The sequence below is a fragment of the Sus scrofa genome, chromosome 15 (assembly GCF_000003025.6).
Source record: "Sus scrofa isolate TJ Tabasco breed Duroc chromosome 15, Sscrofa11.1, whole genome shotgun sequence".
Lineage (NCBI taxonomy): Eukaryota > Metazoa > Chordata > Mammalia > Artiodactyla > Suidae > Sus > Sus scrofa.
Genome location: NC_010457.5, coordinates 117352901 through 117375360, shown reverse-complemented (window position 1 = coordinate 117375360; position 22460 = coordinate 117352901). Strand labels below are relative to the sequence as shown.

Here is a 22460-nt window from a genome sequence, read left to right as displayed (position 1 = left end):
ATCCCCACTTTTCCTTATTGTCTTTAAGCAGATTCATACATTTAAGTTATTTGGCCTGGCCCATGGGCATTTGAGTTCTGCTTTATGTGCTCTTCAGAAATAAAGAAGAGATCATTTTTAACATTTTGCCATAGAGAGAATATTCCTCTCTCCCTCTCCCCTCTCCTCCCCCACTCTCTTTCCCCCTCTCTCTATCATACACAAATACACGCACATACACATAAACACCACACATGCATGCATGCATTTTTAATAATATATCCATGTCTTATGTAGTAGACATTTCTTCCATCTTCAACATGGGAAATTAACTGATCTTTACTCATATTCCTGCTTAATATATTTCTATTAGTTCCTCATGAATTGACATTCTGCATAACTGAGGCACTTTGATGAACTGGTTTATGTAAACAAGACAAAGAACAATACAAAAATGTATGTAAGGAAAAGGCACCATAACTTTCAATGCAATTCTGCCAGTCCTGGCTGAAATAGAAGACTTTTCCCATTCAGTCCAGTCTAGATTTTGGAGGTCTAGTTTATATAATAGTTGAGGTAGCTAAAGCACCTGTGTCGCTGAGGAAGTTCTACAGCATGCCCACTTCACTCCAGTCTAAAGCCTCCCTAAATCAGTCCAGGATGTAAACTAAGAAAAGTTATTTTATTCCATTCTGTTTCTTCCGTATTAATTCCTGGAATTAAATAGCTTGCATTGTATCAGTAAAATTCTTAAACATCTAGAATCTCAATGCTGTTCTCAAAAATACAACTTTATTGTATTGAAACTCCTAGGTTCTCTTTCTCATATGGAATAAAAATTCAGAATTTTTTGAGGCAGCACAGAGTCATATATCCAGTGGAGATAAGTCAAAAATGAATTTTCTATGTATAGATACATATTTTCAGAGTAGTTGGAGCAGGAAGGGATGTAAAAATTAGGATGACATATTGATGCCTGTGTCAGCAGTCTCTCTGATTCCTCTTTCTTTCTGTTTATTGCATTCTGCAACCCTTGCAAGAATAAGTAGAGAAATCATTTTGGGGTGAGTTTTTGTGTAATGTTAGGAAAGAGATATGGATGAATGACTAGAGGATCTGGCACTTATAGTATATCCTAGAATAAGTGGATCCTGTCTTGTTTCATTACATTTAGAAGCTGAGTCACTGGAAGGCAGAATGTAGATTTTGTGATATAACCTAAAGGGAGAATAAAATTAGTTAGCCCTCACCTCATAGGGTATAGAAATAATTATTAGGAAGGATTCATTAAATGTTACAACTAAATGTAATTGGCTCTGTAAATATCTAAACAACTTAATAATGGTGAATGTGATCAATACTATAACTGAAAATAGTGCTGCATCTGTGACTGGTATGTACTGTGAAATATATGGGGTACTTACAAAGATTCCATTATGAAAATGCTTTCCAATTATTGTCTTTAGTAATTATATGCTTCTATGTATTTTCGTATATGTGTTTTTCTTTTTTATTTATATGCAAAAATCTTTAAATGAAATAATTGCTTTGCAAATGAAACATAATCCATGTTTTTCTACTTCTCTAAATAAACACTGTTGGTCTTGAACTAGACTCTGGAGCTCATCCTGTTTGGAAATCTTCCAAAGATTCTGGCCAATTTCCCATGAAGTGTCATAAATTGTTAGGACACTTGAGTCTCTGCTGCTAAATGCCAGGAAAATCTAAGATTTTTAAGACTGAAGATTTTTGTCAGACAAGATCTAGTACATTTAGGTTGTCTAGTCAGAGACAGTAAATGAGTTCAGTTAAATAAATCGTATGTAAATCTTTCAAATCATGTAGATGACAAGAATTATCATATTCCTACATTCTCTCAGTGACTTTTCATGGGTTAAATCCAATGTATTTTAGCATTAATTTAATAGTTGCCATAATGCAGGACCTTAAAATGGCAATTGTGAAAACAGGTCAGTTTCCTTGAAAACTAGGACCGTTTAAAATCTACATTTACTAACATTATCATCCCACTCTTCTCACACACATTTTTAGCTTTTAAAGCAAAATTCAGCTTCAGAAGATATACGAAGAGAACTGTGTGAGAGCTACCCAAGATATATTGCTGATTCTGCCTTCTCTTGGACCACTCTAGGGAAAAATGTTTTTAACATATTTTGCCTGTCCAACATGACCCTTTTAGAGTCTTCTCTCCAAGAGCTGACAAACCAGTTCTCTCAGGTGAGTGTAAATATTTTAATATGGTTAAGATCTCCTAAACAATAGAGGGAAATGTATTATTTCCATTCTTGTGTACACAAAGTGACTCAAAATTAATCAAAGAACAAGTCCATAGCCCACATGGACTGGGAGACGCTGACTGAAAAACTGGCTCACCTTCAGCATGAATTCCTTGCACAGAGATTCACATACAATATCTAATTCTAAGTAATGTCTAATTTCCATTTAAATGTGCAGGATTGAAATTATGTCTGTGTTGAACCAAAATATTGCATTATAGTTAATGTAGACACAACTTGGTAGATGGAATATGGCTTTGCTCTATGGTGAATGAAGATTGACTGTTTTCTCTGAGATATTTAAGTGAGATTACTCAGGATGCAATGTAAGGTTAATAATTAAACTATCAGAGCCTTGCAACTCTCAGAAGTTAGAATAATGAGTAATCTTCTAAATTTTTCTTCTAATGTCAAACCTAATTTGAAAAGCTGCTTTTTTCTGAGATAATATATCCCTCTTTCCAAACTATTATACATTAAGACCAAGAACTTTATAATATGGAGTTGCTAATAACCATTTTTATATGCTAGTCTACAATGTGAAAATAAGACACTGATAATCTTCTTTTAATGAAACTCCACACACAGTGAAAGTTCACAGAAATATTCATAATTCTTTCAAAATTTTATAACCAGGAATAAATGAAGCATGTCCTTATCTAACATTTTCCCCTAGATTCTCCGAATTTTATTTTAGGTAAGTGCAGAAGCTTACATTACTCTTCAGTAATCGGAGTTTTCCAAAGAACTGGATTAGAGACACTGTTGTAATAATCCCAATCCAATAAAGAGTACTTAAAAGTCTATCTCAACAAACCCAGCAATCGTATAAGTGTGTGGTTAAGAAGACATTGTTCAAAATCACATTTTCAGCTTAAAAGAACTTGAATTAAGACAGAACAAAAACCTGACTTTACTGCTATGAATGAGCTTATTAAGAAAATTGTTTTAAGTGAATATACAATTAAGGAAATACGTTACTTCTGAAGGTACTAGAGGAGTCCTATGATCCAAAGCCAGAGTAAAGGTCATGGTTTTCATTTATTTGTTTTTTTATAGTACAAGATGTGGTTATAACTAAAGTTTCTTGTATTGAAACAAAATTTAGAAAATATTTTATGGTGTTAGGTATGTATAAATGTAATAGTAAACATTTTCATATGTTTGTATATATACATATTCATACACACATATATAAATTTTAATGGTTTTCCATGCAGATAACAAATAATATAAGGTCTCCTAATGGACATAGAGAAGATATGTCTGCAGGTCCTAAACCAGGTATAGAGAAAAACAAAAACATTACTCAAAAACTAATTTTAAGAAATTAATTTCAATTTCCAAAAACAGTTTAAGATATTTTGTATAGGAACTCCTGGTGGCCTAGTGGTTAAGAATTCAGCATTATCATTACTTTGGCTCAGGTTTGATCCCTGGCCCAGGAACTTCCTCATGCCCTGGGCATGGCCCCCCAAAATATTTTGTATAAATGTAGTTTTGTTAACCAAATGTTAAATGTACAAATTTCCAGAACTATAGGAAAAAATCCAGTGGTGTGTAAGAACATTCGAAATGCTTATAGTTTTTCCACGTAAAAAGGTAACTTCAAACTGAATGAAAATCTGAAAGAATTACTTATGTGAAAATCTAGATTTTTAATGCTTTCACAGACAGCCATGTGATTACAGATATTGAAGTCTCACTTACCACTGTTTGTGATTTTATTTTCTAAGCTATCAAGTGATCCTAACAACCAGAAGATAGTGTTTCAGGAAACGGTCAAAGTGTTGTCCTTCTTCTCCAAAGTGCAAGAGCAGACAGCTGTGTGGCAGCTTCTCTCCAGTTTCCCAAGTGTGTTCCAGAATGACACAACTCTAAGCAATCTATTTGACGTTCTTCGAAATGCAAATAGGTAAGAAAAAATAAGAATTAAGGGTTATGTTACTGTTCAGAAAGAAGTCCTTTTTTTTTTTTTTAAATGTATCTTTGAGGATCACTGGTAGGTAGGTGACTTAAACACAGCAAATAATCCTTCAGCACCTTATTGCAGATTTTAGCAATGAAAATAAAGGTACTAGATAAACAAAGGAGAAACTCACACTGTGATCATTAGGTTTATTGACATATATATGGGAAAATAAGGAGGAACATAAGCATAATATCTATATTATCAGTTGGTATCCCAGAACTTCTGAGGGAGATGGTATAGTAGGACCAGTAATAGATTAGGACTTTGGCTCAAGCTCACACAGAGACTATCAGAGCTCTGTACATATAGAATAAGAATAGCTCTGTGCACTCTTCTGCTCATGAAGAAAATATCTCATTGGTTTGCAGATACCTCAAGGGGGTGGCCTCTCTCATGTGCAGCCAGCCTATAGATGATGTTTCTAAACCTACATATTAGGTTGGCTTTATTTGATATATACGATACAAAGATTTGAAAATTTTTTCAGAGGATACCCCTTCAAAGGCTCCTTTCCTTATAAAAGAGATCTGAGCACAGCCAACTTTTAGAGTTTGATGGACGCATACTGAGGTTTGCCTGTCCTATGTAGCTAGTTGGCAATGTGCATTAAACAAAACAACAAAAACTCCATCAACAACTAACGATTATTTAATGCCTATTATGTACCAGACACTTTACTGGAACATTTATATATATCACATTGAAACTTACAATAAAACTGTTATTTATGTTATACATGAGGTAACAGAGGGTCATAAAAAATAAATACTTAATGATTATGCAGGTAGGAGGGTTTGAGCCTGGGTTTTTTAACTCCAAAGCTCAGAGTGCCTCTCTAATATGTCACTAAGAGACCAATGTATTCCATCTTTTATGTCTGAAGCACTAGAAGAGAGTTTTGTCATCTTCTCTGGAAAGCTTCTTTTTTTTTTGTCTGTTTGCTATTTCTTGGGCCGCTCCCGCGGCATATGGAGGTTCCCAGGCCAGGGGTCCAATGAGATCTGTAGCCACCGGCCTGCACCACAGCTCATAGCAACGCCAGATCGTTAACCCACTGAGCAAGGGCAGGGACCGAACCCGCAACCTCATGGTTCCTAGTCGGATTCGTTAACCACTGCGCCATGACGGGAACTCCTTCTCTGGAAAGCTTCTAAGAGCTTATATTTATTCAAAGACTTTATAATAAGCCCTTATGTTGTTGCATTAATTTCATTTGACTCTCACAATAGTGCTTTGAGATTGAAACCAGAGATATCCCCATTTTATAGAAGAGGAAACACACCTTCATAGAGGTCAAATGACTTCCCCAGGTTTCTACAACTAGTAAGTGGCAAAGCTAGCACCTGAACTCAAGGAATCTGAATCCAAGTCCTATATTCTTTCCACAAAAACATATCATAACTAAATTATAAAAGAAGCAAGATATTAAGAAATTTGACTTTATCCTCATTTTGGCTCTTTTTCACTCCCCCAGAATTTTGACACTTGACTCTCTTCCTCTTATGTATATTCTGTCTCAGAAAGCAAATAGGTAGATCAGTTCAAGGAGAAAGGGAATTGTTTGAAATGTATAATGTAGCAATGAAAAGAGTCAAGATAATATTCAGACCACAATGTCATATCACTACACACTCATTAGAATGGGCAAAATTTTAAAAGATGGATGACTTGAGTTGTTGGCAAAAACAGAGCTAATAGAATTTCCATACATTGCAAGTTAGAGTGTAAAATTATATAACCATTTTGGAAAATAATATGACAGGTTCTAATGAAGTTAAAATAGATCCATATGATGTAGCATTCTACCCCTGGGTATTTACCCAGGAAAGTGAAAACATATACCCACATGAAGACTTGTATCCTAATGTTTACAGCAGATTTATTCATAATACCTAAAATTTGAGGGAAAAACAAATATCCATAAACAGAATGGATAAAAAAAATTATAGTTTACCAATACATTGTAATTCTACTTAATAGAAAAATAAACAGATTATTATACCACACATAGATAAATCTTATGGATATTATGCTGGCAAAAGAATGCAGACACCCTCCCCCCACCTGCAAAAGGAATACATACTAGATGTATAGATATTGTATTATTGACAAAATTAATGTATAGTGTTAGAAATCAGATCAGTGAATCCTGGGGCAACTGTTGGGAGCGTAAGACAAAATTTTTGAGGTGATAAAAATATTTTATATCTTAAGTAGCATGGTGGTTTCACGAGTGTATATATTTGTCAAAACTCATTGAATTGTAACCTAAGTATATCGTATTGTATGTGAATTATACCTCAGTGAAATTTGGTTATAAAACAACAAATAAAAACCAAAAATCCCACAACATAATACTCACTGGAAGGTAGAAGATCCAAAAAATTACTCTGAGGTCAGAAATAAATTACTTAATTAGAAATAATTTAGAGATTATTTTGGTAGAGTAAATTACATTAGAACATTTTGCTGTGGTTATTTTAATTCTTTTAAAATTTAAAATAAAAATCACTAAAAAAAAGAAAGAAAAACGAAAGAGAGTTCCTATTGTGGCTCATTGGGTTAATAACCTGACATAGTGTCTGCGAGGATGCGAATTCCATCCCTGGCCTCGTTCAGTGGTTAAGGATCTGGCATTGACACAAGCTGTGGTGTAGGTCACAAATGAGGCTCACATCCAGTGTTGCTGTAGCTGTGGCATAGGCCTGAAGCTTCAGCTCAGATTCAACTCCTAGCCCACCAACTTCCATGTGCCTCCAATGCAGCCCTAAAAAGAAAAAAAGTACTGCATTATGCAGTAGGGTATATTCTCAGGTAATGGTTAGAATGTTGTAAACCAGAAGCTTTTAAAAGAAATATCTTCAAATTATTATAAAACAAATGACCTTTGGTTTTTTGTCTCACTTGAACAACTCTTTTTTTTTAAAGTAATTGATTTTCGCTTATTCATTATTATTTAACTAATTAATTCACTTAAATTTTTATTGCCAATTTATATACTTATTATTTCTAATATGACAACCTCTAGCCACCTGTGGGTTTTTTTTTTAATGTACTAATCAAATTTTATTTTATTTTATTTTAAGATTTTTATTGGAGTTCCCATCGTGGCACAGCAGAAACAAATCCGACTAGAAACCATGAGGTTTCGGGTTTGATCCCTGGCCTTGCTTAGTGGGTTAAGGATCCGGCATGGCCCATGAGCTGTGGTGTAGGTCACAGACGCAGCTTGGATCTGGCGTTGCTGTGGCTCTGGCGTAGGCCGGCAGCTGTAGCTCTGATTAGACCCCTAGCCTGGGAACCTCCATATGCCACAGGTGTGGCCCTAAAAAAAAAAAAAAAGATTTTTATATTTTCTATTTTAGTTGATTTACAGTGTTCTGTCAGTTTCTGCTGTACAGCAAAGTGACCCAGTCACACATATGTGTGTGTGGTGTGTGTGTATTCTTTTTCTCACATTGTCCTCCATCACGTTCCATCACAAGTGACTAGATATAGTTCCCTGTGCTATACAGCAGGATGTCATTGCCTATCTACTCCAAATGCAATAGTTGTGGGGTTTTTTTTTTTTTTTCATTTAATAAATTTGACAGGTTACATTTTGTAAATTTAAGGTGTATAGTGTGATTTTGAGTACTCGGTGTGCTAGTATTACTAAGGAATTGGATTTTTTACTTTAAATTTTAAAGACTGATACTTGATCCAGTTATTAGAGAAATTTTTAATATGTTTGAAAAAACATGTGTATGTGAATCTGCTTTTCACTGGTAATTTAATGAAATCCAAATACAGATTAAGTATTTTCAATGAAAATTTAGCATATGAATTGGGATACTTCATAAGTGTAAAATGTATGCTGAAATTTGAAGATTTAGTACAATAAAAGACAAAATAATAATATATTTTATATTGATTTGACGTTGAAATAATATTTTGGCTAGACTGAGTCAATTAAAATATATTATTAAAATTAATTTCATCTGTTTCTTTTAACTTTTTAATGTGACTACTAAAAAATTAAAAATTAAACACGTGGCTTGGGGTTCCCGTCGTAGTACAGCAGAAACGAGTCCAACATGGAACCATGAGGTTGTGGGTTTGGTTCCTGGCCTCGATCACTGGGTTAAGGATCTGGTGTTTCTGTGAGCTATGGTGTAGGTCACAGACAGACTCGACTTGGATCCTGAATTGCTGTGGCTGTGGTGTAGACTGGTAGTTACAGCTCCAATTCGACCCCTAGCCTGGGAACCTCCATATGCTGCAAGTGCGGCCCTAAAAAGCAAAACCAAACCAAAACAAAACAAAATATGTGGCTTGCATTATATTTACGTTGGAGAGCCTTACATAAACCAATATTTAAGGTTAAATCTTCTTTACTATTATTGCTAAAATGATAGTGTCACTAAAAGCTGTAAATTTTTCACAAATGACTATATTTTATCACCAAATCATTGGTTTATCTTCTCTTTGTTGAACAAGTAATATAGACAAATAAACCTCATGAAAACTTATTGCTGTTATTTCCTCCAGCAATTTTGTAAAGTTGTAAATTGTTGTACAGCTCAGTCACCAAAACTAGATTATATAATGTTAAGATTATGACAGAGATTTAGCAAAAATGAGCCGTCTCAAAAACATAAAAGGGTAGATGAAAAAAACAAACACGATATTCACCATTTATGAGGAAGAAACTGATCTGAGATATGAATCACAAAAACTCCTTTTTAAGTTACCTTATTTACAAGGAGACTTATTTTGAATAACTTCCATTTGTATATGATGAAGAGGACAGAAAAACAAAATCAGTGAAGTGAAATAAAAGCATTTTGATCAATGTCTTAAAGGATTTCAGGAGTTCCCATTGTGGCTCAGTGGTTAACAAGCCCAACAAGCATCCATAAGGACATGGGTTCAATCCCTGGCCTTGCTCAGTGGGTTAAAGATCCCGCATTGCTGTGAGCTGTGGTGTAGGCCGCAGACGCGGCTCGGATCCTGCGTTGCTATTGCTGTGGTGTAGGCTGGTGGCATCAGCTCTGATTTGACCCCTAGCCTGGGAACATCCATATGCTGTGGATGCAGCCCTAAAAAATCAAAAATAAATAAATAAATAAATAAAGGACTTCAGAGAGGATGGGGGTCAGGTATCATTTTTAAGTCATACTTTATCAGAAAAAATGAATTGTCTATTGGCATTTCATTAATGATATTTATAACAATAATGCTGACAGTTACAAAGCGGTTGGTGGGTTCAGCCTTTGAAGGTGTTACTTTTGGACAATGAATCAAGTGAGTCAAGCAGAGGGCCAAGTTGGGAGAAAGCCTGGCAGAGACCTACAACCTCAGACCATTTAATGGGCCTTCATAGTCACCAGAGTTCAGAAGCAACCCAAAGTCTGAGAACCAGGAGATTCTAGGGGGAAACATAAAAATACCTGAGGTATTGACCATTATGTATAGAGAACAGAGATTGAAAAAAAATGCAGCCACACCCCTCTGGCCAGACACATGGCTGGAATAACCATCTAACAATGTCTTTGGGCTCTGTGCAGAAATGGGCTTCCCTCCTTCCTTCCTGCCATGTTGGGGTAGAGTGCCAGAGGCAAGACACACAGTGGAAAGACCATAAACTGAAATTAGGACTAGCCCTATTTGCTACTAACTTGGATAACTTTGTGTAAGTTATTTAACTTTTTGAACTTTAGCTTTCCAGTCTGTAAAACAAGACAAATAAAACTGACCTTATGAAATTATTATAGAACTAAAGAAAATTATAAATATATATGTATATGTTTTTATAGACATACATATCTATATGTATATTCTAATGTTATACCAGAAACTAGAGGACACTCAAAAGTTAACTCTCTAAATACAGTTTTCATTCATAAATAGGGAGCTAAAATTAAAATGATCCTTAATTTAAATATTAAAAATTCAGAGTTCTTGTCATTTTGCTGCAGAAACGAATCCAACTAGGAATCATGAGGTTGTGGGTTCAATCTGCGGCCTCACTCAGTGGGTTAAGAATCCAGCGTTGCTGTGATCTGTGGTGTAGGTTGCAGATGCAGTTCGAATCTAGTGTTGCTATGGCTGTGGTGCAGGCCAGCAGCTGCAGCTCCAATTAGACCCCTAGCCTGGGAACTTCCATATGCTATGGATGAGGCCCTAAAAAGCAAAAATAAAAATAAAAATAACTATTAAAAATTCCAAAAGTATTGTAGAAAGTATTTGCACATGCTATTGCTGGAGTAAGCCTTCAGTTAACTAGGATACGATATGGAAAAACTACTGGCTAATGTGTACTACATTTAACGTCACAATGGCAAATTGTTAACAAAGCCTTTGTTCTAAGCTACTGTTCATGTAAATTAAAGCATTGCTTTACAATATTTGTGAATTTCAGACATACTTGTATAATGCCAACATTTTTTAAAATGAACTAATGACAATATGGGAAATATGGAATAAACCCAAGCATAAGTGAAATTGCTGATTGTCCATCTCCAGTATAGATGCCCTATCTTATTAGTAACATGAAATCCTAAGAAAACAGTACCAGTTGGTCTGGATATTAACTTTTAGTTATCCCCGGAGTCATGCCTATGGGCCACTTAGAGGATAGAATGCAATCTTTAATTAGGACAAGCTCCTTTTTTTCCCCCCAAATATTACCATTTGTTTAGCCAAAGATAAATATTTATCAAATGCTTAATTAATAAGCGTGAAACTGATTCCTTTATCTGGGCTTGATTTTCAATGAAAATAATTTCCAATACTTAATTTCCAAATACTTTTTTTTGTTTTTACTTTTTCCTTTAATTAAAAACAACAACAACAAAAAAGAGTTAAGTCTTTCATTGGAAGCTACTGTTTCTCACCATTTATTTTTAGGTCTTAACAACAACAACAACAAAAACCTGATATGAACTTCACTCCTTACTTTAAGGCCTTTTTACTTTAGAATCTTGGAAACATGAAGTGCCCTGTCTGGTTCAAGAACACTTTGTTGGGATTTTGTGCATGAACAGACAAACAAGTAATTAAATGACAAAAGCAACATCTTGTCTTTTATGTTATCAGAATAATTCTCTATACTGTAGCTATTTTCTCCTTGAATAACCTTTTGTTTCTGTCTGCAAACCTTGAAATGCAATCCGGTTTAATTGTTTTTCAACTCGTTAGCGCGCTGCTGGCCGTGCAGAAGGTTTATCCACGTGTCACAACTAACGAAGGTTTCAGAACTCTCCATAAATCTGTTAAACATCTGCTGTATACTCTGGACTCCCCATCTCAAGGTATTATATTTCCATTTTCCTGTAGTCAATTCTGTGTTGCAATTCTGTGTTCAATTTCATTAGAAGTAAAAAACAGAATCAACTGAAATAATCATTTATGGATGATATTATTCTTACGTGGGAATATATGCTATAACTAAATCTGCATCTTTATCTAACCAACTTATGGAAGCAAGGAGAAATCTCTGGCAAAGAGGCTGTGACTTTCTAGGATTTTTATTTAGGGGAAAATGATGTTTCAGCTTCTAAAACTATGTTTATACTTGGTATAAAAAATAAATATCAGAGTAAAGGGGTAAGCCTCAACAAACAGCTTTCTACCACTACTTTTGAAATAAAAGCCTACACTGAATTACAGTATTTTTGCCCTACTTTGCAAACTTTGGCTTTTAAATCAGGACGAATCTTTCTTTAGTAAAAAATATACCCCTCAACCAACCATCTTGAAAATGCATAGTGGACATCAGAAAGTGAATAGATTGGTATAAAGCTATTGTCACTCCCAGTAAGACAAGCCATAGCATGTTGCTAGTGGATCAGAAAAGATCACCTCCGCATGTATAGAACAGCATTATATGCCACACACATGGGAATACACAGACATACACACACAGTCACATACAGACATTTAGGGCTGTACGGAATAAATCCTTACCTCCCAAGTAAAATGTTCGGTTAGCATTTACCTCTCCTGAATGAGTTTAGTATTCTCATTTCTCAACTAAGTTTTTCAGTTTTTAAATACATAGACTTTACCTTTGGATTATAGATAAGTATCCTGAGAGCATCAGGTCACGAGCTGACTGTTTATTACAAAGTTTTAAACTACTAATTTTCATATGAAAAGCAGATTTGGAAAGATTTTGAAGAATTCTCAAAGGAGGATCTAACACACTCTTGAATACCAATTTCTTTTAGTCTAGAACTTTTTAAATCTACAATTATAGAATTAATGACTAGCTTACAAGATTGATTGTTGTTAAATTCAATATCTTGATGCATATTCAGGTTAAAAAAAATAAAAATGCTTACTCTCTTAAAAAAAGTCCAGGCTGGAGTTCCCGTCATGGGTCAGTGGTTAATGAATTCGACTAGGAACCATGAGGTTGCGGGTTTGATCTCTGACCTCACTCAGTGGGTTAAGGATCCGGCATTGCCGTGAGCTGTGGTGTAGGTTGCAGACGTGTCTCAGATCCTGTGTTGCTGTTACTGTGGCTGCGGTGTAGGCCGGTAGCTGTAGCTCAGATTAGACCCCTAGCCTGGGAACCTCCATATGCCGTGGGTGTGGCCCTAGAAAAGACAAAAAAAGAAAAAAGAAACAAAGTCCAGACCAGAAACACAGACAGCACACTAACAAACACTAATTATTTCCTCTTTATATTTTTCTGTTTTCATTTTAAAGACTTGAGAACTTCAAGTTTCTCCTTGCCATTCTTTCCTTTTCATCTTTAGACTCACACCCTGTAATTGTGTAAAGGGATAAAGTCCTTTTACGTTTCTTTTACAAAACATTTTTACAAAAGGCAAAACACTCCTCAGTGCCTTAGAAGCCAAATAACTTCTTAACTAAGGCAGCAAACACTTTTCTTGGTGAACAATATTTAGCAATGGCCATATCTCATGCCTATGAATATGCTAACAATTTTGACAAGTATTAAACCACGTCATTGGATGGTCAAGATGACAAGAAAATACATCAAGGACGTGTGTTTTTATTTATAAAATTAGATGTGCTTAATTTTTTTTTGTTTTATTTCCTATATTTGTGACTTCATTAGTGTAAGGATACCAAGGCAGTAGCATTAATGTCAGTATTTAAGTCATTTACCCCAAGTTCCTTCCTGCTTGAGCAGGAATTTCATAACCTTTGATAAATCCTTCCAAGTATTCCTGGGAATCCTTCTGGAAACTCAAACCTGTCATTGAAGGCTGAACCAGTGACCCTACTTTAAAAGCATAGGGGTCTGTAGCCCCGCATACAGATAACTGCCATATAGCCCAAGCCACCTGTGCTTAACCTTCATGGCATTTAGCGGTTTTTATGCAGTGAACACATTTCCTCCCTTGGCTTACACTCAGGTAATCTGGAGTGGAGTGGTCTCCCTTAGTAGAGTGCTTGGGTCCTCTCTAATGCATGACAGGGCTCAGATAGCCTTGAAGGTCTCACTCCTCTCTTTCAAAGAAAGGAAATTAAAAGATGGTATTTTTGTGTTGATGATAAGGGTTTTATTATCTTAAATCCCTTTCACCACAAAAACTACCTTATGAGATATGGTTATTATGCCATTTGCAGAAAAAAATAAAGACTGAGGCAAAGGGTGGCTAGGCACTTTGCCTTCGTTATACATCCAGCAAGTGGCTGAACTGAGATTAGAACCTGACGTGTTTATACCCAAAGCCAGGTCCTTTGAGCCCTTTGTTTGGAGGCCTCACTCATATTTTCCATCTGGGACATATACATACTTACTTCCAGGATAACCACACAAGTTCCTGCCACCACCAAATCTCAGCCACTGATGGAGTTTGACTCACTGTGCCAGATGCCTTATTACATGATACATTTTTCCTCAGTCATCTCCCATTCCTTTCTGTGCTCTGATTTCTATAAACCTCCCCAGCCCATGTCTATTTCTGATTCAGCCTCAATTATGAACACACCTCAAGGTTTCTTTAGAAGCCTCCTCAGCCACCATGAAAATACACACTTGGGAAGAAGGTTATCTCCCAGCTTCCTTCTTAAGGAATCTAATTCTCTTCTCTGCCCCAGTGAGGATCCTTGCTTCACAATTTAGTATTTCCATTTATAAGCACTGAGTTTTGAGAGCAAAGATTACCTTTGTGCCTCCTTGAAGTTTGCTTTTTTTGCAAAGTAGTAAGTTACATGAAATTACAGCTTTAAACAGAAAGTCATCTTTCCTAGTGAAAAGAGCTTACTTGTGCAATACATTTCTTTCTATGTCTAAGGACACCATTTTTATATACTCCTAATTCTACAAATTAAAAAAAACAAAAACAGTATTTCTTCCCAGATACTTTATAGAGTCCAAAAGGGAAAGCAGACCAAGGGAGAAGTCCATACTTGACATCAAGGTCAAGCCTATGTACAAAGTTCATTTCTGTTAGTTATTCATTTTAATAGCCTGATGAGGAAGAGAAACTCCATAACCGTATAGTATACAAATGCTAATGAACTTGCTCAGCATCACATAGGACATCAGAGTCAGCAAGACTTGATCTTAGAAAATGGTTTTCTATACTTTTATACCACAAAAACATAAATCTCAACAGAGTCCTCTCCTGGATTATTCTATGTATGGATGCCAGTAACTGATAGGTATTGAAATTATTCACTTCGTTTATTTATTCTGGGAATCTTCATTCTTGGTCATTTCAATCACTGATGCACTGCTGTTGTTAAAGCAGTACTACTCAGCTGCACCTTGAGCAGAACACAGAACTCTCCTCTGCCAGCTAGGAAAACTGAAAAAAGCTACTCTGCCTTCTAATAAGGACAGTTCAGACATTACTACTCAGACACAGATGATACAGAGGTAGACAAGGAGGTCTTTAATTCTGTGAGTCTTTTTTACACACATGCTAATTTAAATACACTAAATGACCAGCACCGGAAAAGTACAGATGGTTGCCTAGTTTTGTGCTAGGACCATCCTAGTAGGATTTAAGACACACTAACTAGAGACAATGGGAGAACTATTAAAGCTGGCAATAAAATATCCTATTGAGAGCAATTATGCCCATGTTAAAAAAAGAATGACAGCATGAAACTACTGGATTATTTATAAAGAATTAGTAGTGTCTACAGGGAAGATTGAAGTAAGTGATATCATTTCTTTAAAGGAGCTGAACAAAAACATTGGATTTCTGATGTTCTTATTCATGCAGTTGTCATTTAAAGTATTTCATTTTCAATATTTCATGTGAATGCTGTTGCACACTTACTCTTTAATGCTACAATGTTATGCGACAAGCCGAATCGGGGACCTATTTAATTTCTAGGGACAATTCTTGGTGTTGAATAAGATCTTCACATATGATTTCCATTAGACCCAACTTAGTGATTGCCTTCCACACTCCAAACCTTTATATTATTTAAGACCACTCAGAATGGCTTTGTTAACATTAGCCAATTTGCATTCCCAGATGGAGTCAATTGAAATCATGATTGCTTTTCCAAAGACAGAAAATATAGATTAGAGATGACAGATGTTTCCTGAGGCTACATTCTAGACAATCAAGGGAAAATAACAACAACAACAAATCCAGTGACCCATAAAACTGAAATTGGCCTTATTTGATTAACAAGTCATGGAGTGATCAATATCATTATAATATTCAAGTCATCCATACATACTGTTTTTAGAATAAAAATAATGTAATGGTTCGATGCACAGAGAAATAACTTGTTAGAAATGCATGTGCTTGACCATTAGGATAATTTCAATTAATAGGAATCTATTTCCTATAAATATCTTAAATGTTTCTAACCAAAAGAGCTTAGATATCTTTTATAATATTCTTTGGATAATTAATTTGACCTGGATGATTTTTGCTTAGAAAAATAAATTTTTCATGTTAAATATTGTCCTATATAAATACTGTTACTTTAGGTGACTCTGATAATACAACACACATGTGGAGTGAGGAGGATGGACAGTCACTATCCCCCAGTAGCCTGGCTGCGCAGTAAGTCTTTGTTGGTTTGTTGGTTTGTTTCTAAATTGGTAGTGACTTGGCTGAATAAGCAATAAAAACAATTCATAAACATTGTTCTTTTATCAATATGTAAGGCCATAGAATAGAAAAAGGAACTATTGACTGACTAAAGAAAAAGACACAGTTGAATTTTAGTAAATTTGAAACTTACTTTTGGTATTATTCAAGGATCTGTGTTTTAGTTCTGAGATTGCATAACTAGATCTAGCGTGTCCTGTCTGGATGGGTTACCTATGTCTATGAGGAAAATCTTGCTGGAGGCCCAATTTCCAACCCTTTCAAGGTCTTTTGTCATGAAAGATGGAAAGCCTGCAATTTTTCACATTACTATTTATTTTTTTTTTTTAAATCAAAGTGTATTATTTGTTCAATCAAGGTAATGCAAAATTTGCTTGCTTCAGTAGTATTTGGGTAGTCAAAACTGTTTATAGGTAACAATTTTGGACTCTTAGTGGGGCATGTAAATAGGAATAGGCAGTGGAAATGACAGCAGCAATCTTGGCTTCTAAGGACCATTACTATAAACAGTGCCCTGAAGTAACTGTAGTAGTTATGGTAGGAAATACAAGCAGTTGCCTGTAGGAGCTGATTAAAGTAAATTCATATAGTTTAAGGCATATATAGAGAGTAGGTGTCCTATTATATAAAGGTTGTTTTGGCCTGATAAATTATGCTATTGAAATTCTTAGTCCCAAAGGATATATTTTTTTACTGATGAAAATTTGTACAAATTTTAAAAAAAGTATTAGGACTTATTTTAACCATTTGTTTATTTTTCTAAAGTAAAATCTATGCAATTGTTTATAAACTTTCTATTATTTAATGAGAGGTTCTTCAACTCTGGGTAATTCTAGATAAAATCCTTCCATAAAAAAACTTCCTCTTTCTGTTCCCACGTTTCTTCTTCTCTAAGGTGGATGAACCAGATGCTTCTCCCAAGAGCAGTCTAGCAGCCCTGAGCAATTTTCCCCCAACCAGGATGCCATGTTCCAAATAGTCAAGTATTTTAAACACATTCCTTATACAGCTACCAAAATAATTTTTAAAAGAAACTTCTGAATTGAGATAACTGTGTGCTTACTGCTGAAATCAAGTATCTTTATCAGAGCCTTAGGGCATCCATAGCTTTGATAATGCTAGCGCTTCAGACCTGAAAATTACACAGCAAATGTAGTCAGTTGCTGACAGCTAGCTGACAGTTTATTAGGAAGAATTCAATACTTTTAAGATAGCTCTTGTGGAGATTGATGAAATTAAGGAATTTCTTACCTTTGGACTTCCTTTCTTTTCTGTTCCCACTTTAAAATAATCACAGAGTGTCAATACTTGGTATGAGATTAAAATGTTTATGGTCCAGAATTTTCTTTTTTTTTTTTTTTTTTGTCTTTTTAGTGCCATACCCACAGCGTATGGAGGTTCCCAGGCTGGGGGTCAAATCAGAGCTATAGCCACCGGCCTATGCCACAGCCACAGCAACACCAGATCCGAGCCTCATCTGTGACCCGCACCACAGCTTACAGCAACACTGGATCCTTAACCCACTGAGAAAGGCCAGGGATCGAACCTGCGTCCTCATGGATACTAGTCAGATTCATTTCTGCTGAGCCACGGCAGGAACTCCTATGGTCCAGAATTTTCTTTCTTTCTTTCTTTTTTTTTTTTTTTTTTTGTCTTTTTGCCATTTCTTGGGCCGCTCCGCGGCATGTGGAGGTTCCCAGGCTAGGGTTCGAATCGGAGCTGTAGCCTCCGGCCTATGCCAGAGCCACAGCAATGCGGGATCCGACCCGCGTCTGCAACCTACACCACAGCTCATGGCAACGCCAGATCGTTAACCCACTGAGCAAGGGCAGGGACCGAACCCGCAACCTCATGGTTCCTAGTCGGATTTGTTAACCACTGCGCCATGACGGGAACTCCTATGGTCCAGAATTTTCTAAAGAAACCTGCTCAAAATTATTATTTTTTTCTTATAGCTCTTCTCCCTCTTCACTACTTTTGTACTAAAGTTAGCATTTTTATTGTTGTGTGGGTATCTGTGCACACACACACGCATGCAAACATCCATAAGCTCATCTTTTGTTGTTAGCATTCTTGGGAAGTAGGTGAGTTTTATATAAAAGATACATAAATTAAATGGCTTAAAGGAATATTTGGATATTTATGCCAAAGCAATTGCGCATGTATATGGAATCTTAATTTTTGGAGTATATTAAAACCTATTTCCAAAATCTTGTCAATCAAATGTTCTTTATGAAACTAAGATAATGGCTTAGATTATATTTCAAGGTCATTTCCATCCCAACATTCTTCTAAACTTGAAAATTCACCATGAAATGCTATTGCGTCATTTCTTCTGGAAGGTTAGATCAATATTTTGCTATAGAGCATAGCAAAGGATGGAAATAGCTCAATGCTATAATGATTATGACAAAGAGGAGGAGATCACAAAAGAAAGAGAGCAATACTTAAAGAGAGAGTGTCTGGTCAAGGAAATACCAAACAAAAGCAAGAAGTCTTGGAGATGGGTGCAATTTTTTTAAAATATGGAGGCTATGGATTGTATTTAAATGAGGGTCGGCCATCTGACACCAATTAGCTGTGCTCTGACTGTCAAATTAGAGACTTTTCTTGCTATAGCTTTTTTTTCTTGTTAAATTTCCTCAAGGATCCCATGTCATTAACCCACATCTAAACAGCCCAAGACTTCTTTAATGTTAATGAAAATATTGTCCTAAATGTTTACTATGCCAGGATAGTTCTCCTCCATTAGTATATGAATAAAATCAAAGTTGAATGTCTAATAGAACTAGTTAATTTGAGTGTTGTGAGGTTCAATTCAAAATAGATGGTTCCCACATCAGCCACTGGCTTTTAGTCTATCTCTGTTGTACATAAAATTCAATAGTAGACACTCAGGAAGAAATCACAAAATAAGTAGGGACACAGTCTCACAGCTTCAGGACATGCACTATGATGCACATGTACTTACATTCATATGCTTCAGAAATCTTAGGCTATGGTCTCAGATGCCAGTCAACTTGAAAGGGAACCAGAAAGTGGTTAAATTGGGAACTCTGAATTTTTATTTTTTTATATAATGATTTTTTTTCATTATAGCTAGTTTACAGTGTTCTGTCAATTTTCTGCTGTACAGCATGGTGACCCAGTTACCCATACATATATACATTCTTTTTCTCACATTATCATGCTCTATCATAAGTGATTAGACATAGTTCCCAGAGCTAAACAGCAGGATCTCATTGCTTATCCATTCCAAGGCAATAGTCTGATCTATTAACCCCAAATTCCCAACCCATCCCACTCCCTCCTCCTCCCCCTTGGCAACCACAAGTCTGTACTCCATGTCCATGATTTTCTTTTCTGTGGAAAGTTTCATTTGTGCCATATATTAGATTCCAGATATAAGTGATATCATATGGTATTTGTCTTTCTCTTTCCGACATACTTCCCTCAGTATGAGAGTCTCTAGTTCTATCCATGTTGCTGCAAATGGCATTATTTTGTTCTTTTTTATGGCTGAGTAGTATTCCATTGTGTATCTATACCACATATTCCTAATCCAATCATCTATTGATGGACATTTGGCTTGTTTCTTGGCTATTGTGAATAGTGCTACAATGAACATGTGGGTGCATGTGTCTTTTTCAAGGAAAATTTTGTCCAGATATATGCCCAAGAATGGGATTGCTGGATCATATGGTAGTTCTATGTGTAGTTTTCTAAGGTACCTCCATACTGTTCTCCATAGTGGTTGTACCAGCTTACATTCCCACCAACAGTGCAGGAGTGCTTCCTTTTCTCCACACCTCCTTCAACATTTGTTATTTGTGGACTTATCAATGACGGCCATTCTGACTGGTGTGAAGTGGTATCTCGTGGTAGTTTTGAATTGCATTTCTCTAATAATCAGTGATGTTGAGCATTTTTTCATGTGCTTGTGTACCTTCTTTGGAGAAATGTCTTTTCAGGTCTTTTACCCATTTTTTTCCATTGGGTTGTTGGCTTTTTTTTTCTGTGGAGTTGTATAAATTGTTTGTATCTTTTAGAGATTAAGCCTTTGTCAGTTTCATCTTTTAAAACTATTTTCTCCTATAAGCTGAATTTTTTTAAAGAAAAAGAAAATAACATATTGTTCAGTTGGATTCACAATGAAATGGATTTAAATTATTTAGAGAATGTTATCAGTGAAAGGGATCTAGCAGATCATCCAGCCACCTACCTCTTATTTGACAAGAGAAGAAATGGAGGCCCAGAGAGGTGGTTGCCATATTTAGAGGGGAAAACAAAGAAAGAAAGGAAAAGAAAAAATATGCAAGACTCGTGGGATGTGCTTACACTGAAAAATTATTCATTATTTATCTGAAATTGAAAATTAACCAGAAGTCCTGTATTTTACCTGGTAACCCTAAGCCTGTGATCTTTCTGTCATATAAATGTACCTAGAAATGACCTTAATTAAATATAAAAATGGCAGCAATGGAAGAGGCAAGTACTCAGAGAATCCAGAGTAGTGCTACTGTTGTGTAGTTGGGCTGGAAGGGGAAGGATCGCTTACTTCACAGGGTTTCAGTGTTTAACTCAACCAAGGCCAAACAACCAAGGAATCACATGATCTCAAAAAAATGGCTTTGCAGAGTTCCTATCATGCTTAAGGGATTAACGAAACTGACTAGAATCTGTGAGGACTCAGGTTCAATCCCTGGCCTCACTCAGTGGGTTAAGGATCCAGCATTGCTGTGGCTGTGGCGTAGGCTGACAACTATGTCTCCTATTCGACCCCAGGCTGGGAACCTCTATATGCTGCAGGTGTGGCCCTAAAAAGACAGAAAAAAAAAAAAGTCTTTGCTTTGTTTTTATATGACTTAATTAATAATTCTTTCTGTTCTGTAGGCTCCTAATACTGGAAAACTTTGAAGATGCCCTCTTAAACATATCAGCAGATAGTCCTTATATTCCGTACTTGGCATGTGTGAGAAATGTCACTGATAATTTGGCCAGGGGATCAAAAGGTAATACTCTTCTTAAGAGTCAAAATGATGCTCATGATTTCTAAAGTAGTCTTACAAGACACTTGTTTAAAAAAGAAAAAAAAAAAAGGTAAAAATCTTAGTTTCCATATGCACCAGTGTCACTGGTTTGATATGTATAGGGAATTTCTAATCATATTATAATATTGTTACTCCTGTTGCTGCTGCTAGTACCAACTGGCCACCTGGACAAACTTTGATGTGTAAGGGCCATATAACAGACAGTGTGATAATTACCACCTGGATAAACTTTCTAAGTGCCCAGAATTAGTTCATATAACCCTCCATGAGCTTTTCCATGCCCTTAATAATCTTAGTTGTCAAAAAATAATAAAGAATGATAATATGGACTTCCAAAAACAGATGTAAATTACATAAACAAAGGCATTTTTGTAGCAGGCTGTTTTTGCTTCCTATCTTTACCCACTTTATTTTCAATTTTCTGCCTACACAAGCAACCATAAAGATTTCATTTAATCAAATATTTCTTTTCCCATTTTTTTAAAGATAAAACATCTATTTTCTCACATTTTATCGGAGATATACCTTCACTTTTCCTCCACCTAAAGAGTTTTTTGATACTTAATGGCAGGCAAGTAACACAACAAATATTTAAGTGTGCTCTCTGTTTACTGGGTGTGAATAAAGGTTGGAAGGGGATATTTGCATCACAGTGGTTATACAACCTATTCTCTCTCAAACACTTCAACTTAATAGTAGATCCAAAGTAAAAGCATATTCAGTTCACAAAGAGCCAAACTGTCCAGCACCTTTGCTAGAAATATTTTTGTCTCTAAGTAGAATATCTATGAATATTTTAAAAATAATGAACTCTATAGTCTCCATGGTTCAAGAAAAGATTAAATTTTCACTCATATTTAGATTGAAGTAGGCTATTATCTTAGAAAAAAAACTTAGTAATAAATTAGGATAAAAGTGTCTTTCAAATAGGTGTCCTGAATGACCTTGCGGTTTACATAATTCTTTTCTCCTCCTTTACAGAAAATTTAAGACTCCTGCAGTCCACAATTCAATTTAAAAAATCTTTTTTTCAAAATGGTTCCTATGAGGATTACTTCCCTCCAGTTCCTGAAGCCCTGAAATCAAAAGTAAGCCATGAAAGAAAAAAATAATA

The 22460-nt window shown here is 35.6% G+C and overlaps 1 protein-coding gene across 1 annotated transcript in view; it reads left to right on the top strand.

The window, feature by feature from the left end:
- The window catches only part of ABCA12 (ATP binding cassette subfamily A member 12), a 206306-nt gene that overhangs the window by 75649 nt on the left and 108197 nt on the right, over nt 1–22460 (top strand). Inside the window, 6 exon segments of the mRNA XM_021074975.1 lie at nt 2032–2217; nt 4013–4191; nt 11431–11543; nt 16172–16247; nt 21189–21307; nt 22328–22434. Of these exon segments, the coding sequence (XP_020930634.1) occupies nt 2032–2217; nt 4013–4191; nt 11431–11543; nt 16172–16247; nt 21189–21307; nt 22328–22434 (780 nt within the window).